Source organism: Carassius carassius, chromosome 39 (genome assembly GCF_963082965.1).
Source record: "Carassius carassius chromosome 39, fCarCar2.1, whole genome shotgun sequence".
NCBI lineage: Eukaryota > Metazoa > Chordata > Actinopteri > Cypriniformes > Cyprinidae > Carassius > Carassius carassius.
In genome coordinates, this window is record NC_081793.1 from 8,152,022 (window position 1) to 8,168,272 (window position 16,251).

The window sequence follows — 16,251 nt, forward strand, 5'->3', positions numbered from 1 at the left end:
CGTAACCTTTAAGAATTAAATCTACAGAGAGCATTATAAATGAGACCTTAGACCTGTCTAATGCTTACTAACAAGTACAAAACTGATAGGTTTTAACTTGGAGGCTTTAAGATAAGATTTCAGAAAGCAAAGAATGTAATCACTACTCTTTTTGCTGCAGTTGAAAAGACTGTTTTTTTAAAGCATTGGTCAAAATATATTGGTTACACAGCCAGAGCCTCTTTCAATGGTCCATGGCCCATGTGTTCAATGGCCCATGTGAATGAATCTGTACCAAATGTAAAAAGCAAAACTGAAAAAAAAAAAAAAAAAAAGAAAGGCTATACGCGCATTGCGTGTGCTTGATTCAAACTTACTTAGCACTTTTTCTACAATGCAGCCCAGCTGCCTGCCAATTGTTCCTGGGACATGTTTGTTCATTTTCTCAATAATTATCAAAAAAAACTTGATGAGATGGCACATAACGGCGGTTTCACACTGCAAGCGTGAGCGGCGTGTAAGAAGCGCATATTCTGTTTGGTGTGCATGTTAAGCAATGCGTGTATTCACACCGGCAGCAGGAGCAACACGTCGAGCAGGAGCCTCACGTGAGCAGCAGTGAAGCAGGAATTTAGGCACAGAGTCTGTTTTTGTTGCACTGCTGATGCTAAATTAAAGTGACACTACACTTTACACTACAAAATAAACATGATTTCACACAAAACATGCAAAAAATGCACAGAATAAGTATGTCTATGGTTTTAACACAGATTGGAATATGTCAGGAAAGAAAATGAAGAATAAAAAAATATGTATAGAAGATTTACCCATTTTAACCTGTTTAATTGCCATAATTATAACTTAAAACATTTTTATCAAACTCGCAACGAATAATTAATCTTGCTCAGGATCTTAAGTTACAATGGAGTATTTTTAGAATCCTAACGAGACTAACGAGTAGTTAAAATCCAACATATAATTCACATTTCTCCCAATCAGCTACAAAAATGTAGCTTATCACAAGTAATTTACAAAAGGCATATTGACAGCTTCTATAAGAAATGTACATGGAGATTATGGACACACACTGAGCTATAACTTAGTTCAGTGGTTTTCAACCTGTGGGCCGCGGTCCCCTAGTGGGTCGCTATGGTATTGCAGGTGGGCCGCCAATTACTATTAAATTTTTTAATAACATTAATATATGTAAAAATGTCTGTCATAACATAATACCATCATTTCATATATATAATTAAATAAGAAAAAATAAATATTAAACTGTAACTATGCTTCCACTATTCGAGCTCGCTGATTGGTTTAAGAATAAACTGCCAATTGATCTTAGATATTTTTGCTGCATTATGCTACAGAACAACAGCAGTTGTGCCAAGCGGTGCCAGCCTAGTTATTTTCTATTCATTGCCAGTTCATTCGATAAAGACAGTTTACAGTTAATCTAGCTTCTGAGTACTAAGTTATTAACTGAACAATAGCGGGGTCAGTTAATATTTTTGCAGTGGGCCGCGCAAACATATGATTTGGGTTTTATGATTTGGGCCGCGAGCTGAAAAAGGTTGGGAACCACTGACTTAGTTAATACCACATGTCTGGGTAAGTGTCTATGGTAAAAGTAATATATGAGTACAACTGAAACAACATAATAGGAGCAATTTTCCCTTACACGAATCCCTGTTTTATAACTTTCAAGACTTCTAAGCATTCAAGTTTATAACTGACCAACCTCTAAAACAAATTTATAGCTGTCTTTGTTAAGAAATATGTAGCTTTGGAGCAGCTGCTGTGATTTTAGTGTGAATACTCTGGCGCATCTTATGCTCAGTGATTATGCTCACGCGCTGGTCAGGCGCTGCTCACGCTTGCAGTCTGAAACAGGCGTAAGTCACAGTGAGAGGTCATTCGGAATGCAAATCCTATACACATTAATATAAGGTTCCCATATTTATTTGCTACAAATTATTTTAGTTTTGAAATGTAAAGCTTATCCATATGGTTAATGTAACACACAGATAGTGTGATCATACACTGTAATGCAAGCCAAAGAATGTGAGGAAAATACATTCTCTACTTTTCCACTTCAGTAGTACAATTTATTTCATCTTGTATTGTGCTTTAAACACAATTACACAAAGAAATCCCTGCTGCAAGCTAATAGCATATGCATGACTGTGACGTAATGAGTAGCCAGTGCTGGGCAATATTCATGAGGTGCTTCATCTTTACTTGAATAAGAAAGTGAGAGACAGAATCAGCAAGAGCAATTTAACTCCCAAACGTCCCACAAGAATCGCTCTTTTTGCGATGGTGAGGAGGGCTTCCCTCTCCTATTCAAAAAGGGGTAATTGCATCATTTTTCAAGCAGGGCCCCCGCCTGAGACATAACCTGGCCACATTAATCAACCTAATGGAGAAGTAAGTGATCTGAAATATAAGCTTTAATCATGTTTTCCTGCACCCACGTAATTCAAGCCATTCAGTTTGTACCCCTTCACAGACAAAGAAGAAAGACATCATAAGGCAATTATTTGTGAATAAAATTAAAGGAGTAAATGTCATTAAGAAATGTTTGACTCAAATTTCACAGTGCCAAAATCAACATATTATATTATATTATATTATATTATATTATATTATATTATATTATATTATATTATATTATATTATATTATATTATATTATATTATATTATATTATATTATATTATATTATATTATATTATATTATATTATATTATATTATATTAAATGAAAAAGAGAATGTTATATTCATCATAATAATTCCCTAACAGCATTTCTTTTCTTTTTTTTTAAGTAATGAGAATTGGGACAGAATGTAGAAAAGCAATTCAAATATTAATGGTCCTAAAAATAGACCTAATTTTATTATATGCAAAAAAAGTCTCATTTATTTTATTTTATTTTATTTTTTTTGGGGGGCTGAAATACCATCTAAAACTGTTTTTGATCGTTTTCATGAGATTCACCAAACCCAAAAGCTTTTTTTCTTCCACATTTGTATTCCATTGAGCACTGTGGAATGACAAGCAATGCATGTTTGAATTAAGAGAATAGCTGTCAAAAAAGATCAGGATAACAGTGACAAGTAGTGTGGGGTTGATATCCAGCAGCGTGCCTCCTGAGGGTTTGAACCACAGAATGATGATGTGTTTATTTTGTCTAATACATGCAGGCCAGTGCAGCTTTCTGCAGATAGCCTTAACACTGCCCACAAACCCATTTTGTTTTCCACACTGGCTCTGTCAAGCAATAAGCAATTCACGATTAGCTCACCCCTAAGCCTCTTTCCCAGCAGGTCAGACCCTAAACTGCTTGTAGCTAATCCTTAATCAATCATTAAAACCAGTTTGCAGTATTATTTGGTATTCCTTCGCATGTTTTCTTTCTGTTGGGTTTTCTTCACACAGGAAGTCAGGAGTTAGACTGACCTGGCTCACTGAGAAGCTGTGTTCCATTGCTCATCTAAAATATAGAACTTGGGAGACACCTTTTATTTTGATTGTCAACTAACTAAGAAAAAAGAGGGACCTGAGCCATATAGAGCCTGGAACTCAAAAGTACTTAAAAGGATGAGTTATTTTGAACTCTAACACTCTAGAAACCAACTCCTGCATTAACTACTTGTCAAACACACAATAAATGTGACTGTGTCACGTATCTCAAAGTCCAAAGATGAAGACAGGTCCAAAATCTTCAATATGAAGGTGTTCATATGATAAAATAAACTCTGATTCAAACATGCGTAACAGTGTGTACCATACACAAACAACAACCAACAATGAACTGAGGAAACAAAGGAACTAAAGTATATTCAGATAATGAACAAAAAGAAGAACAGGTGTGATGATCAAATGAATTTTCATGGTCACTTTATTTTTAGGATTTACGTGTCTTTTTACCTTTTTAGCTTTCAAAAGTTTGGGGATTAGTAAGATATTATTCTTATTGTTATTATTATTATTGAATAAATCAATACTTTGATTATGCAAGGACGCATTAAATTGATCAAAAGTGGAAGTAAAGACAAATCTACTTCAAATGAAAGCTGTTTTTAAACTTTTTGACTATTCATCAAGTAATCAAAAAAAATGCAGAATGTTTACACACATACACACACACACACATATAAAAATATTAAGCAGTAAAACCATTTTCAACATTTATAATGATAAGAAATGTTTCTTGAGCACTAATTCAGCAAATGATTTCTGAAGGATCATGACAGACTGGAGTAATTGTTGTAAAAATAGATATCTCAAAATATATTTAAATAGCAAAGAGTTATTTTAAGTTTTAGTATTTGAAAATATTACTGTTTTTACTGTATTTTGAATGGAAGTGTAGGGATGGGCCTTTTCACCTTTAGTTAGTTAAGCACAATAAGAGAACAGACAGGAAACCAACGTGATGTCGACAGTGACCGACTGAAAGGGAACTATGTATTCCAATCAAAGTAGCCTATTCTATTTATTGTGTGATGTTAAATAAACCATAGAAATCTCAAGAGTATTTTTAAAGAGGGAAAGTTGTATGGACTCATATTCTCCTATAATGTTTGCTTTTTCTACAGTTGTACCACATTTGGGCTGCATGAGAGAACTCATTTTTAGAATGTCTTGTGTAAAAAAATAAAAATAAATAAAAAAGAGTTAGAGGTTACACCCCAACCCCCCCCCCCACACACACACACACACACACACACAAAAAAAGAATAAAATAAATCATGGGCAAAGATCTACCATTAAGGCCTAAATAGGAAAACAGTATAATATGTTTACATGACCACACACATTCTCAGCTCAATTGTTTTTATTAATTGTTCTCATCCATTTGTTGAGAATACAGCCACACATTATTCTTATTGGCTGTGTTTTGTTATTTATTTTGCTGCATCTTGTCAGAGGGTTAGAAATTACTGGGGCTCATGAGTCTCCACAACAAGAGGCCTAGTCTGGAAAGTTATCTCAAATAAGGGGGCCACTGTATATACTGTAGCCTCTCCTGACACAAGATTTTTAGTGCATAACTCTATTTATGGACACTGAAATGATTTTCTGTCCTTTCAGATAATTTGCATCTCATGGCTAATAATCTTCTTAGTTTAATGGAGGTCTCCTCAGTGATATGAATCATCAAGTCCTTCCACTGTCAGATACACGATGATGATGATAAATCTATGTCCCACTGTCAGTTTTCAGGGGTTAGCATAAATTCAAGCAAACCAATTCATACGCAAATGTGTTTTCCACACACTTCAGAAGAGAATTTGCACCACTGTTGCCATCCAAGACTGATGGCATATACCTGGATGAACAATCTTCTATCTGCATTCTGTAATCGAGGTCAGTCCTCATCTCTCATCCACTTTCTCACTTGTAATTTCTCTCTTTTTTTTCTCCCACTGTTCATTTCTTGGTAAGAGTTTTAATGCATCAGTTGCGGCTGTTCAGTAAGCCCCAATTCATGGAGTGTTTACTCACTTTCTGGTTTTCTCAATTTCTCCTTCCATGAAATCTGATGTTGTTTAGAAAATGCCCAGGCTGGTAACTTTCCAATCAAAATTTGAAAGGATTCCAGGAGAAGGCCATCCTTTCCTTGTCATTTTTGAACATCATCACTGTGGGGCATTCATTTAGAGTTGGGAGGGGGAAAAGTGGATTGCAACAATGCAATAAAATCTCTGACAGGTGGAGTGGAAATAAGCTTGTTTTGGAAAAACAGGCCATAGGTATATCACAAAATATCATTGTAAATTTAACTTGCTGTTAAGATTATTCCTGTATAGAATGACAGTCCTTAAGATAACCGCATGTTATTGCAGAGAGAGAAAAGTTGATTACTAGAAGCGATAAACCAAAAGGGATTACTCAAGGGAACTCTGCTCATTCAAACCCTCTCCATAAGTTGTGGTAAAGCATCAGAAGAATTTTATCATTTATAGAAGATACATTCACACTCGTTCTTTAACAGTGCTGTTTATGTCCCTGTTGTTATGTACACTGTTTGTAGGGAAAAGAAAAGAAGATAGATTTAAAAAAAAGAAAAGTATTTCATTTCATTAAAATGAGTCTATGTTATCAATTTTACTGTATGGTGTGTTTGTGACATCTAGAGGTGAAGTGCTCTCTCTGTATATGCAATTTTATATGTATGTGTTATTTAGATTTATGTCTCAGGAATCATCGACATCCAACTATGAGTGTTTTCCTTTCTCGTACACAAACAACAAGCTAATCATAAACACATAATTTCACTGCTGTCACTCCAGACCACCTTTATTGCCTCTTCTATCAAACATTACACATAAAAAACCATGCAGGTGTCTGAGGGAGGGACATGCATACAAACATCAACTTCACGGTGACAAATAGCAATAATAGAATGAGCAATATGTGTATTGGATGACATAATCCCACTAAATGAACATTTAACTGACTAACTGATTTTCACCAGTGTGTTTATGTATTTCAAGATTGCTTCACATGTTGTTGTGATTATGGCTATACTGTAATTCAGAACCTCAGGCTTTACATGCTTCACATCTAATAATATTATATAATCCATTTGAACTCTAAAAACCTTCATCTAGCTTAAAGATTAAAGGCCAAACTAAAGGCAAGGCCAAGTGGTGTGATGTAGCTTCTTTAACTCTGAGCATTAAACAACACTCTTGTTTAACTGGAGAGCATTTGAAGGACCCTGCGGAGGGTGTGATATCACCATATAAAATATGTGTAAGGATGTCTAGAAGCCTTACCATCCAACACAATTTCTTTCAATCGTGTCATACTTATAAGTGATAAGTGACATGTATAGCACTTCTATGGGTCTGTATCTCATATAGCAATAGTGGTCAGTAGTTGGTTTTCACAAGTCAAGCTAAAGTAACATTGATTTTCTACATAGAGAACCGGATTTATCAAAGGGAAAATAAATCTTCAACCGAGGCTCAATGGAAAACTTGCATCAAAACTACAAAACCTACAAAAAAATTCACTGAAGTTTCCAGCAATTTTTATTCTTTTTCAAACAACTTATGATTACAGAGGCAGATAATCAATTAATAAAGACTTATTTTGTATATTTGCACAGTCCTATGTAATGATCTCAGAAAAAAATTGACCATAGTGCATTATTTGTAAAGTAATACGTGTTGATGTTTGCTCCACATATCTAGCTCCATGAGTATGACTTTTCTTACTTTGTAAACTTGCTTGGTAACTCATTTTGTGCAGTATTGAACTTGCAATGTGATTCCCATGAGGTATGAGTCACGATAAAAGAGATGACTTCAGTAAAAGCATCTTTATCTCACATTTGCTTTTGTTAACACTATCTTTTAGATTTAAAGTAGTGTTTAGTTTAGGTGGTAAGTTATTTTAAAACGGGATACAGCATTTAACAGAAATGTCACCAAAGGTGTAGTTCATTTCGAAACAGTTAATTCCATTTTAATGCTTCCATATGCCCTTGGAGAGAAATAAATTAAAATAATAAGCCTTATTGTTTTTATGTCGCAACAATCATTCAGTTGCCTTTTCAGAAACATTGGAACCATCAGTGAAGTATTTTGCTTATGTGTTGTCACAGATGGGCACAAACACATGCAAATACTAACAAATACTTTATGAAAAATAAGTATCAAAATTAGAGCAAAGTCACTATTAGAGCAAAATCTGTCTGCATTAGCCAAAATCTGTCAAAACCAATTGCACTCAATAGATCAGTACTTGTGTTGTCGTAGTTTGGTTAAAATTTTGATAATAACATTCATAAAATATTAACAAAACATTACATTACACATTAAAATATTTTAAATGTATGGCACAAACTGACAGAAAGAGAGTAAAATACAAATACAAAGATGTACCGTATTTTCATATACGTATGTATTTCAGACATTTTAAGCTTTGATTTCTGAATTCATTTCTGCCATTCAAACACTGTAAATGAATGAACTTTATTTAAACGTACAATCTGGAGTGGATTTTAAAATAATTGCTGTTTATAAAGTCTATCTCCATCATTTACTGATAAACGAAAGCTCATTACAGTATCAGCTTATTAAAAATGAACTGTAATGACAGAATAACTAAATATAATCTATTTAAAATAAGTGTATTTTAAATATAATATTATTAGGTCACTTTCATTTAGCTATGAAGGAATGGTTAATGGTACAAGGAATAAATTTAGGTGACATTTCTGGATAAACATAAAAGAATATCATGGACAAATTCAGTCAGCTTCCCCACCCATATTGTTCTCATTCAATGGTAAAGCAAATAAAATTAAAATATTAAACTAAATGTGATGTTGAGGTGTTCAAATAGGCAACGTTTAATTAATTATTCAACATATTCAACATGTTGTACTTCCTGGCTATTGTCACATTTCCTGGCTATTGTCACAAGTAGGTCTTGCTTTACATTAGATCAATATTCTCTCTCTCTCTCTCTCTCTCTCTCTCTCTCTCTCTCTCTCTCTTTTGTATAAGACTAAAACATGAAAGTCCTCTTCCAGATTCTACTACCAAATGCATTTTTAATATTTGCTTGACATTTGAGCAGGAGGTCAAGCTCATTATGTCAGTGTGTAATGAACAGAAATGGAAGGACACGAAGAGAATATTGATGGCCAAAAGAAAAAAAATATATATAATAATTATTTAATCTTTAAACAAGACCTCATGACTGAGACATAGATGGATTCGTTTGCATTAAAATGACACATGAAAAAATACAAAAGGTTATTTTTTTATTTTTTTTTTGTAAATGAGACTAATTGACAATGTGTACAAGTTTGTATGACATAGTAGAATCTGTTTTTCCAGATTTGTTTCGCCTTAAAGCAGTGGTAATCAATGTTTCCAATGCTGTAACAAAGTTTGTAGATCGGGAAGAAGTGGCGGGAACCGGTGAACAATTAAACATAAAACTTTAATAAATAAAACATGGCGGAAGGTAGCAGGTGTGTGGCCCTTTTCTCGCTCATTATCATTAACTTCACCGGCCTCGCTCCTCTCCCACGGCTCTCGGGCCAGCCCCACTCGTCACACATGCCATGTAGCCAAGAACCAAGACCTTTAACCAATATATATCGGCAAGGTGGATGTTACATATTTATTAAAAATTAAAATTTAGCTTGGCCCATGAATTACAAGAGTTTCATTTATATGCACTCTAATGCCTCGTTCAAACATACCCCCCCTTATTTAGATTGCACACATCTGCAGCGCATTATGGCTCAGACGAGATTTTGTTCTGTCCTCCTTGTATTATTTACCTTTATAATATAAAATTTCAAATATTTAATGCATTTGCTTGATTCATGCAAAATATATATTCTTTAATTTGAAAAAAAAGTATTTTTTCTTATAAATATCTTATAAAAATCTCGTATAAATTTCTTTATTTCATTTTTGTCATGTTGCACACATTGCACATACATAATTTTACAAATTATGATGCATATTATGATTTAGCCTAATGTCATGGATTTTTCTTTAAGTTCATTATACTTCCAGACACCACTAAGCCATGCTAAAGACAATAAACACACTTTGTTGATAAACACCCTCTGCCTTGCTGTCATTTTGTTTCTTAGCTGAAGATGATATTTGACAGGCTGCCTGTTTCATAGCGACTTTAATTGAAAGTAATATATTCTGTGCTGTCATACATGCTTAATACACAAAGAAAGAATGTGATAAAGACAAGACAGCTGCATGCATTTTAAAGTCAATTTGAATCAACGCAACAGCCTGTAATGTGAGAAAGCATAATGCTTAGCATTAACACAGTCAAAACATGAATGTATATTTATATGCTTTATAAGACAAAAAGCAGCACAATGCATTTAATTGGATAATTATAGTAAGGCAGTGCTAACAGTTTGTCCTCCTAACCCCTTAACAAAAAATGATCTGGCTACTTCATTTATCCAAAGTTAGATTCATCTGACCAGTATAATACATTGATAAATGTTGGATCATACTAAATTCAATCATGTAATTCTGTAAATATATAGTTTGTTTATGATGAATTGAATTACATCTTTAAGCATAAACACACACACATAGATGCAAACAAACAAATAGTGAACATTCTGTAAAAGGTTCTCTTTTTAGCTTATTAACATTTCATTTTAGGGGAATATTCTGTATTTTCTGGGTTCTGTGAAAATATTACCAGTTTACCCTCCCTGTACATTGTTGTAGTTTGTATCCCTTTGTAATGCTTGTTTTGTTCCTTTTTTATATGATCTTTTCCAATATTACATATAAAGGAAAAAATAATAAAGTTATTCAGATGTGGCATATTATTGTGTTGAGTGGTAACATTGTTTGCTTTGCTTTTTGAACACTGCTTGTATTGATGCTTGCCATTAGAAAATATTTTGCAAGGCCTCTTTTTTTTTTCTTTTTTTTTTTTTTTTTTTCTTTAGTTTCCAGCCTAGATATGAAAATTACAAATTAAGTCTGGTATTGCTTATTGTGTCCATCTAGTAGATATGGATGCTCTCTTTTTACTCTCACCTTTCTTCAAGTCATTTCTTAAATGTTAGGTAGCTCATTTACTCCTGCCACAAACAGCTCACATTGATTTGTTCTATATTTGTGTCTCTATAGGCCGTGGAGACTAACCTGGCCTCTAAAGACAGTCACTGGGTGTTTGTAAATGAGGTAAGGAAATATTTATTATATATATATATATATATATATTTGTTTTTCATGTTTATCTGCTTTCTTTTATTAACTGCACTCTCTTTCAGTCTTAACTTTTCATTTAATTAGTTTGCATGCAGTAAAAGATTATTTCTGCCCATGGCAGCCTGAAATTTACTAAAATATGCAAACATACAGTGGGAATTATTTAAATCAGGCACCCACAAAAATCTGTGTCAAACTAAATTTTCATGAAACAATTCCCAATCTCTACAGTTAGTTCTGAATACTAGATTGTAATAGTTTCAACAGTTTTGAGTTTTACTGTTACCGGGTTCTGGTATGCTTAACACTTATTTGTACTTGAAACCTTTCAGTAGCTTAACAAAAAAAAAGGGGAAAAAAAGTATTCCATACGACCATGTATTGAGCATGTACTTTACAATTTCAAACCAATGAACACAATAAACAAAGAACAATTCAGCTTGTAAGGCAAGTAAAGTGGTAGTGGATAAATTCCAATAATCCACAGCCACTGTCACGTTCGTCAGCTGGATTGCCCATAAACGCCAGTAGAGGGCACTCCACTCAAGACTCTTACATTTGGTGTCTGAACTCCATTTCCTATAATGCCGTGCTTAGGGCTAATCACAGCCAGGTGTTTCCCATTAGCACTCCCCTATATATACTGTCGCTGAGTCCCAATTCGCATACTATCCATCCTAAATAGTATGCGAAACTAGAATTAGTACGTCCCAAATCGTAGTATGTTGAAAAGAGTATTCCAAAGATACCCGGATGGTCTACTATTTCTGGTTAGAATTCGAAGTGCAGATCAATGCACACTCTAAGTGCTAATATTGCCCACAACCCATTGCGTGCGGGAGGAAGGAGCTTTGCGATGGCTTTGCGGTGATGTAAACATGGCAGTCGGATGCAGCAGCGGAGATGCGCCCTCAGCTTTTAAGTGTAAGAATTCAAATGTTTAACCCTAATTAAAGTTATATTTTATTGTCTCATAATATTATTGGGTTTATGTTGTGCTAAAAAAGTACCGTGTTTATCTTGTAGGGTCCGATGAAGATACTGAGCGCCTCATTAACTGGCGCATTGCCAATGATGCCCTTTTCGCAGGAAAAAGAAACGGTATGGTATTAATTCGTTCCATCTTAAATAATATTCCAGGAACAAAAATATGACCATTCTTTAATTCTACAGTAAATGTAAAATCCATTGATAATATACATTTTATATATACTAGTGCAAAAGGCCTGTGCAAAATCAGTTTTTGAGTGTGTTTTTAGTAATTGTTGGTTTGGTGTGTTTGAGAGCTCATTGTTACAATTACACAGCAAAAGTTCTGAGACATTTTTATTTGTCTATGGTAGAAAGCAAATACTGATCCTGACATAATGACATAAAATAAATGTGGAAAATTGAGTAAAAATATAATATTCAGAAGTAAACAGTATAGCTGATTTAATGTTAAGCTAACAGAGTCTTTATGTCAGAATGTTTATTTTTAAACCACAACTTTTCTTTGTGCTTCTTTTACAGATACAACCCTCTAATGTCAGAATGTTTATTTTAAACCACAACCCTCTAAAAATGATATATTTAACGATATCATTTGCATTTCTCATCCAAACAACGCCATCTCAAACTTGGCACTGCACTTACTCGTGCCCGTAGCAAGACACCTGTCAAGTTTGAAATCCCTCGGACTAAAGGTTCGACAGATATGCTGTTAACAGACAGACAGACGTTTGTATAATTTTTATACATTTATATATATTATGACATATATTTAGTTATACCCTCTGTTGCAGTCTACCATAGTTAATATCAGTTAATTATGTCCATTGGAATGAATACAGAATCTGAAAGGGTTAATATAAAAATTAATTGGCACTGTATTCAGTTGTTGACAATTGATTGAGTTTATGAAAATCAGTATAGCATTTATGAACAAATTTGATTGACAAACTACACAGAGTATTGTTTTTCATATATAGTAAACATCTGAAATCAAGGGTTGAGTAGTGGTTGTGTCACGTTCGGTGATACAGGAAACACAGGAGAGATCCAAGTGCAGGTAAGAGGTTTATTGAGGGGCAATCCAAAAGGGTAAACAGTCCAGGCTGGGTCAAAACCAGAATATCCAATAAACATGAAAACAAAACAAGAACACACGGCAAGAGCAGACTATGAAAAGTATCACACATAAGACAAGGACTCCGTGACACAGACTCAGACAGACCGGGTATAAATACACAGAAGGATGATGAGGGAACTGGAGACAGGTGGGGAACAATCAATTAACTCAAACAAGGAGGAAGGTGACCAAATAAGGGAACAGGAAGTAATAAGGTGACAGACACCGTGGAAAAGGAGGACACCTAGTGGAAACCCAGGGAACACAACCCAGACACTGTGACAGTACCCCCTCTACGGAGCGGCTCCCAGACGCTCCAAGACAGACACAAAACAGAGACCAGGAGTGAGGCGGACAGGTGGAGGTTCAGGGGGAGGGACGGAGGGCCAGACTAACAGAGGGGAACAGGGACAGAAGTGAACACATAATACAAAAAACAAACAACAACATGAAGCCCCCCCAGGGCGGAGCAGAAGACCACCACGTCCGTGTGGTGGAGACTGGAGTCCCCCAGGGCAGAGCAGAAGCCCACCACAACCGTGTGGTCAGAGCGGAAGCCCCCCAGGGCGGAGCAGAAGACCACCACGTCCTCGTGGTCGATGCCAGAGTCCCCCCAGGGGGGAGCGGAAGACCACCACATACTTGTGGTCGACGTCGGAGTCCCCCAGGGCGGAGCAGAAGCCCACCACAACCGTGTGGTTTGAGCGGAAGTCCCCCAGGGCGGAGCAGAAGACCACCACATCCTCGTGGTCGATGCCAGAGTCCCCCAGGGTGGAGCGGAAGACCACCACATCCTTGTGGTCAAGGCGGAAGCCCTCCAGGGCGGATCAGACCTCCGTGCGGCCAGATCAGCGGAACGACGAAGCTCTGGTAATCCCCTGGTGTTTTTACTGGACTCCAGAAGATCGGTGCTGGCCTGACTCTGCTCGCGAAGATCATTAATGACTGGCACTTGTTCATGAAGATCACCGGTGACTTGACTCAGTCCTTGAAAATCACCGGTGACTTGACTCAGTCCTTGAAAATCACCGGTGACTTGACACAGTCCTTGAAGATCACCGGTGACTTGACTTGACTCTGAAAGGTCAACGGTGACCAGCCTTGTCTCTGGAAGTCCATGGTACCTAGCCCTGGCTCTGAAAGGTCCTCGGTGACTAGCCCTTACTCTGGAGGGTCATCGGTGACCAGCCCTGACCCTGGAGGGTCATCGGTGACTAGCCCTGACTCTGGAAGGTCAGCGGTGACTAGCCCTGACTCTGGAAGGTCAGCGGTGACTAGCCCTGACTCTGGAAGGTCAGCGGTGACTAGCCCTGGCTCTGGAGGGTCAGCGGTGACTAGCCCTGACTCTGGAGAATCATCGGTGACTAGCCCTGACTCTGAAGGGTCCACGAACACCTGACTCGACTCTGGAGAGTTCACTGGAACCTGACTCGACTCTGGAGGGTCAACTGGAACCTGACTCGACTCTGGAGGGTCAACTGGAACCTGACTCGACTCTGGAGGGTCAACTGGAACCTGACTCGACTCTGGAGGGTCAACTGGAACCTGACTCGACTCTGGAGGGTCAACTGGAACCTGACTCGACTCTGGAGGGTCAACTGGAACCTGACTCGACTCTGGAGGGTCAACTGGAACCTGACTCGACTCTGGAGGGTCAACTGGAACCTGACTCGACTCTGGAGGGTCAACTGGAACCTGACTCGACTCTGAAGAGTTCACTGGAACCTGACTCGACTCTGGAGAGTTCATTGGAACCTGACTCGACTCTGGAGAGTTCATTGGAACCTGACTCGACTCTGGAGAGTTCACTGGAACTTGACTTGACTCTGGAGGGTCAACTGGAACCTGACTCGACTCCAGAGGGTCAACTGTGACTGTTATCCTGTGCAGCGGTGCTGGGTTAGCGGCCATCTTGTACTGTGGCGCAGGACTGGCGGCCATCTTGTGCTGTGGCTCTGGACCAGTGGCCATCTTGGGCATTGGCGCTGGGTTAGCGGCCATCTTGTGCTGTGGTACTGGGCTGGCAGCCATCTTGGCTTGTGGTGCTGGACCGGTGGCCATCTTGGGCATTGGCGCTGGGTTAGCGGCCATCTTGTGCTGTGGTGCTGGGCTAGCAACCACTCGGTGCTGTGGCGCTCGGCTGGCGGCCATCTTGGGCTGTGGCGCTGGCTCAGCAGCCATGACGTGAACCGTCTTGGGAATCTCTAGGATCTTTGACAGCATCTCGAAGTAATTGAGAAATGTGTCCGTGGCCATCTTGAGCATTGGCGCTGAGCTGGCAGCCATCTTGCTCCGTGGCGCTGGACTGGTGACCACTTTGTGCTGTGGCGTTGTGCTGGCGTCCATATTGCCTCGTGGCGCTGGGTTGATGGCCATCTTGTGCTGTGGCGCTTGGCTGGCGGCCGTCTTGCTTCGTGGTACTGGGTTGGCGGCCATGTTGCCTCGTGGCGCTGAGCTGGCGGCCATCCTGTACTGTGGTGTGAGGCTGGCTTCCATCTTGCCTCATGGTGCGGGGTTGGTGGCCATGCACCGCAGCGGCGCTGGGTTGGTGGCCATCTTGTGCTGTGGAGCTGGACCTGCGGCCATCATGGGCAGTGGCGCTGGCTTTCTCCTTCTGCCATGGTGAGACGGCGGCTCTGGTCCCTCCCACATGAGCCCCGAGTCGAAGACGGGCCATAGTGGAGAGCGATGCTGAGCTTCCTCTCGCCCACCTCCTCCTAGGCAGGGTCAAAACCAGAATATCCAATAAACATGAAAACAAAACAAGAACACACGGCAAGAGCAGACTATGAAAAGTATCACATATAAGACAAGGACTCCGTGACACAGACTCAGACAGACCGGGTATAAATACACAGAAGGATGATGAGGGAACTGGAGACAGGTGGGGAACAATCAATTAACTCAAACAAGGAGGAAGGTGACCAAATAAGGGAACAGGAAGTGATAAGGTGACAGACACCGTGGAAAAGGAGGACACCTAGTGGAAACCCAGGGAACACAACTCAGACACTGTGACAGGTTGGAAAAGCAGTCAGGACAGGAGGAGGTAGTGATTATTTGTGGAGGGTGAGTCATTTTTAAATTCTCCCAAATCCATAGGATTTAATTTTTCTTCCTGGCTACAATTTTGCAGACGATTTTAGAGCTAATTTAAAATAATGAAAACCCATGACACATTGTATGTTAATTGGAATATTTTTTATATTAACAATACAAAAGTGCTTATTACTACGATCATAAAATAATTGTTTAACTGAGAATGTGGTTTAATAAAATAAAACTTCAATAGAACTTTAAAACAATACAATATAAACTTTATAACAAAGGAAAGTAAAGGTGGATGACTCTAAACATAGTCATGTTCCATTAATGCAGGAACGTGGATGTCGGGTGCGGATACTGCTGCTGCCAGA

At 38.0% G+C, this 16,251-nt stretch overlaps 1 protein-coding gene across 2 annotated transcripts in view; it reads left to right on the top strand.

Moving 5' to 3' along the window:
* Positions 1-16,251, top strand: part of LOC132121322 (glutamate receptor ionotropic, delta-1-like) — a 545,908-nt gene that overhangs the window by 444,460 nt on the left and 85,197 nt on the right. For both annotated transcript variants that reach the window (XM_059530614.1, XM_059530615.1), the window contains exon 5: positions 10,645-10,698. In XM_059530614.1, coding sequence (XP_059386597.1) covers positions 10,645-10,698 — 54 coding nt within the window. The remainder of the gene's footprint in view (positions 1-10,644; positions 10,699-16,251) is intronic.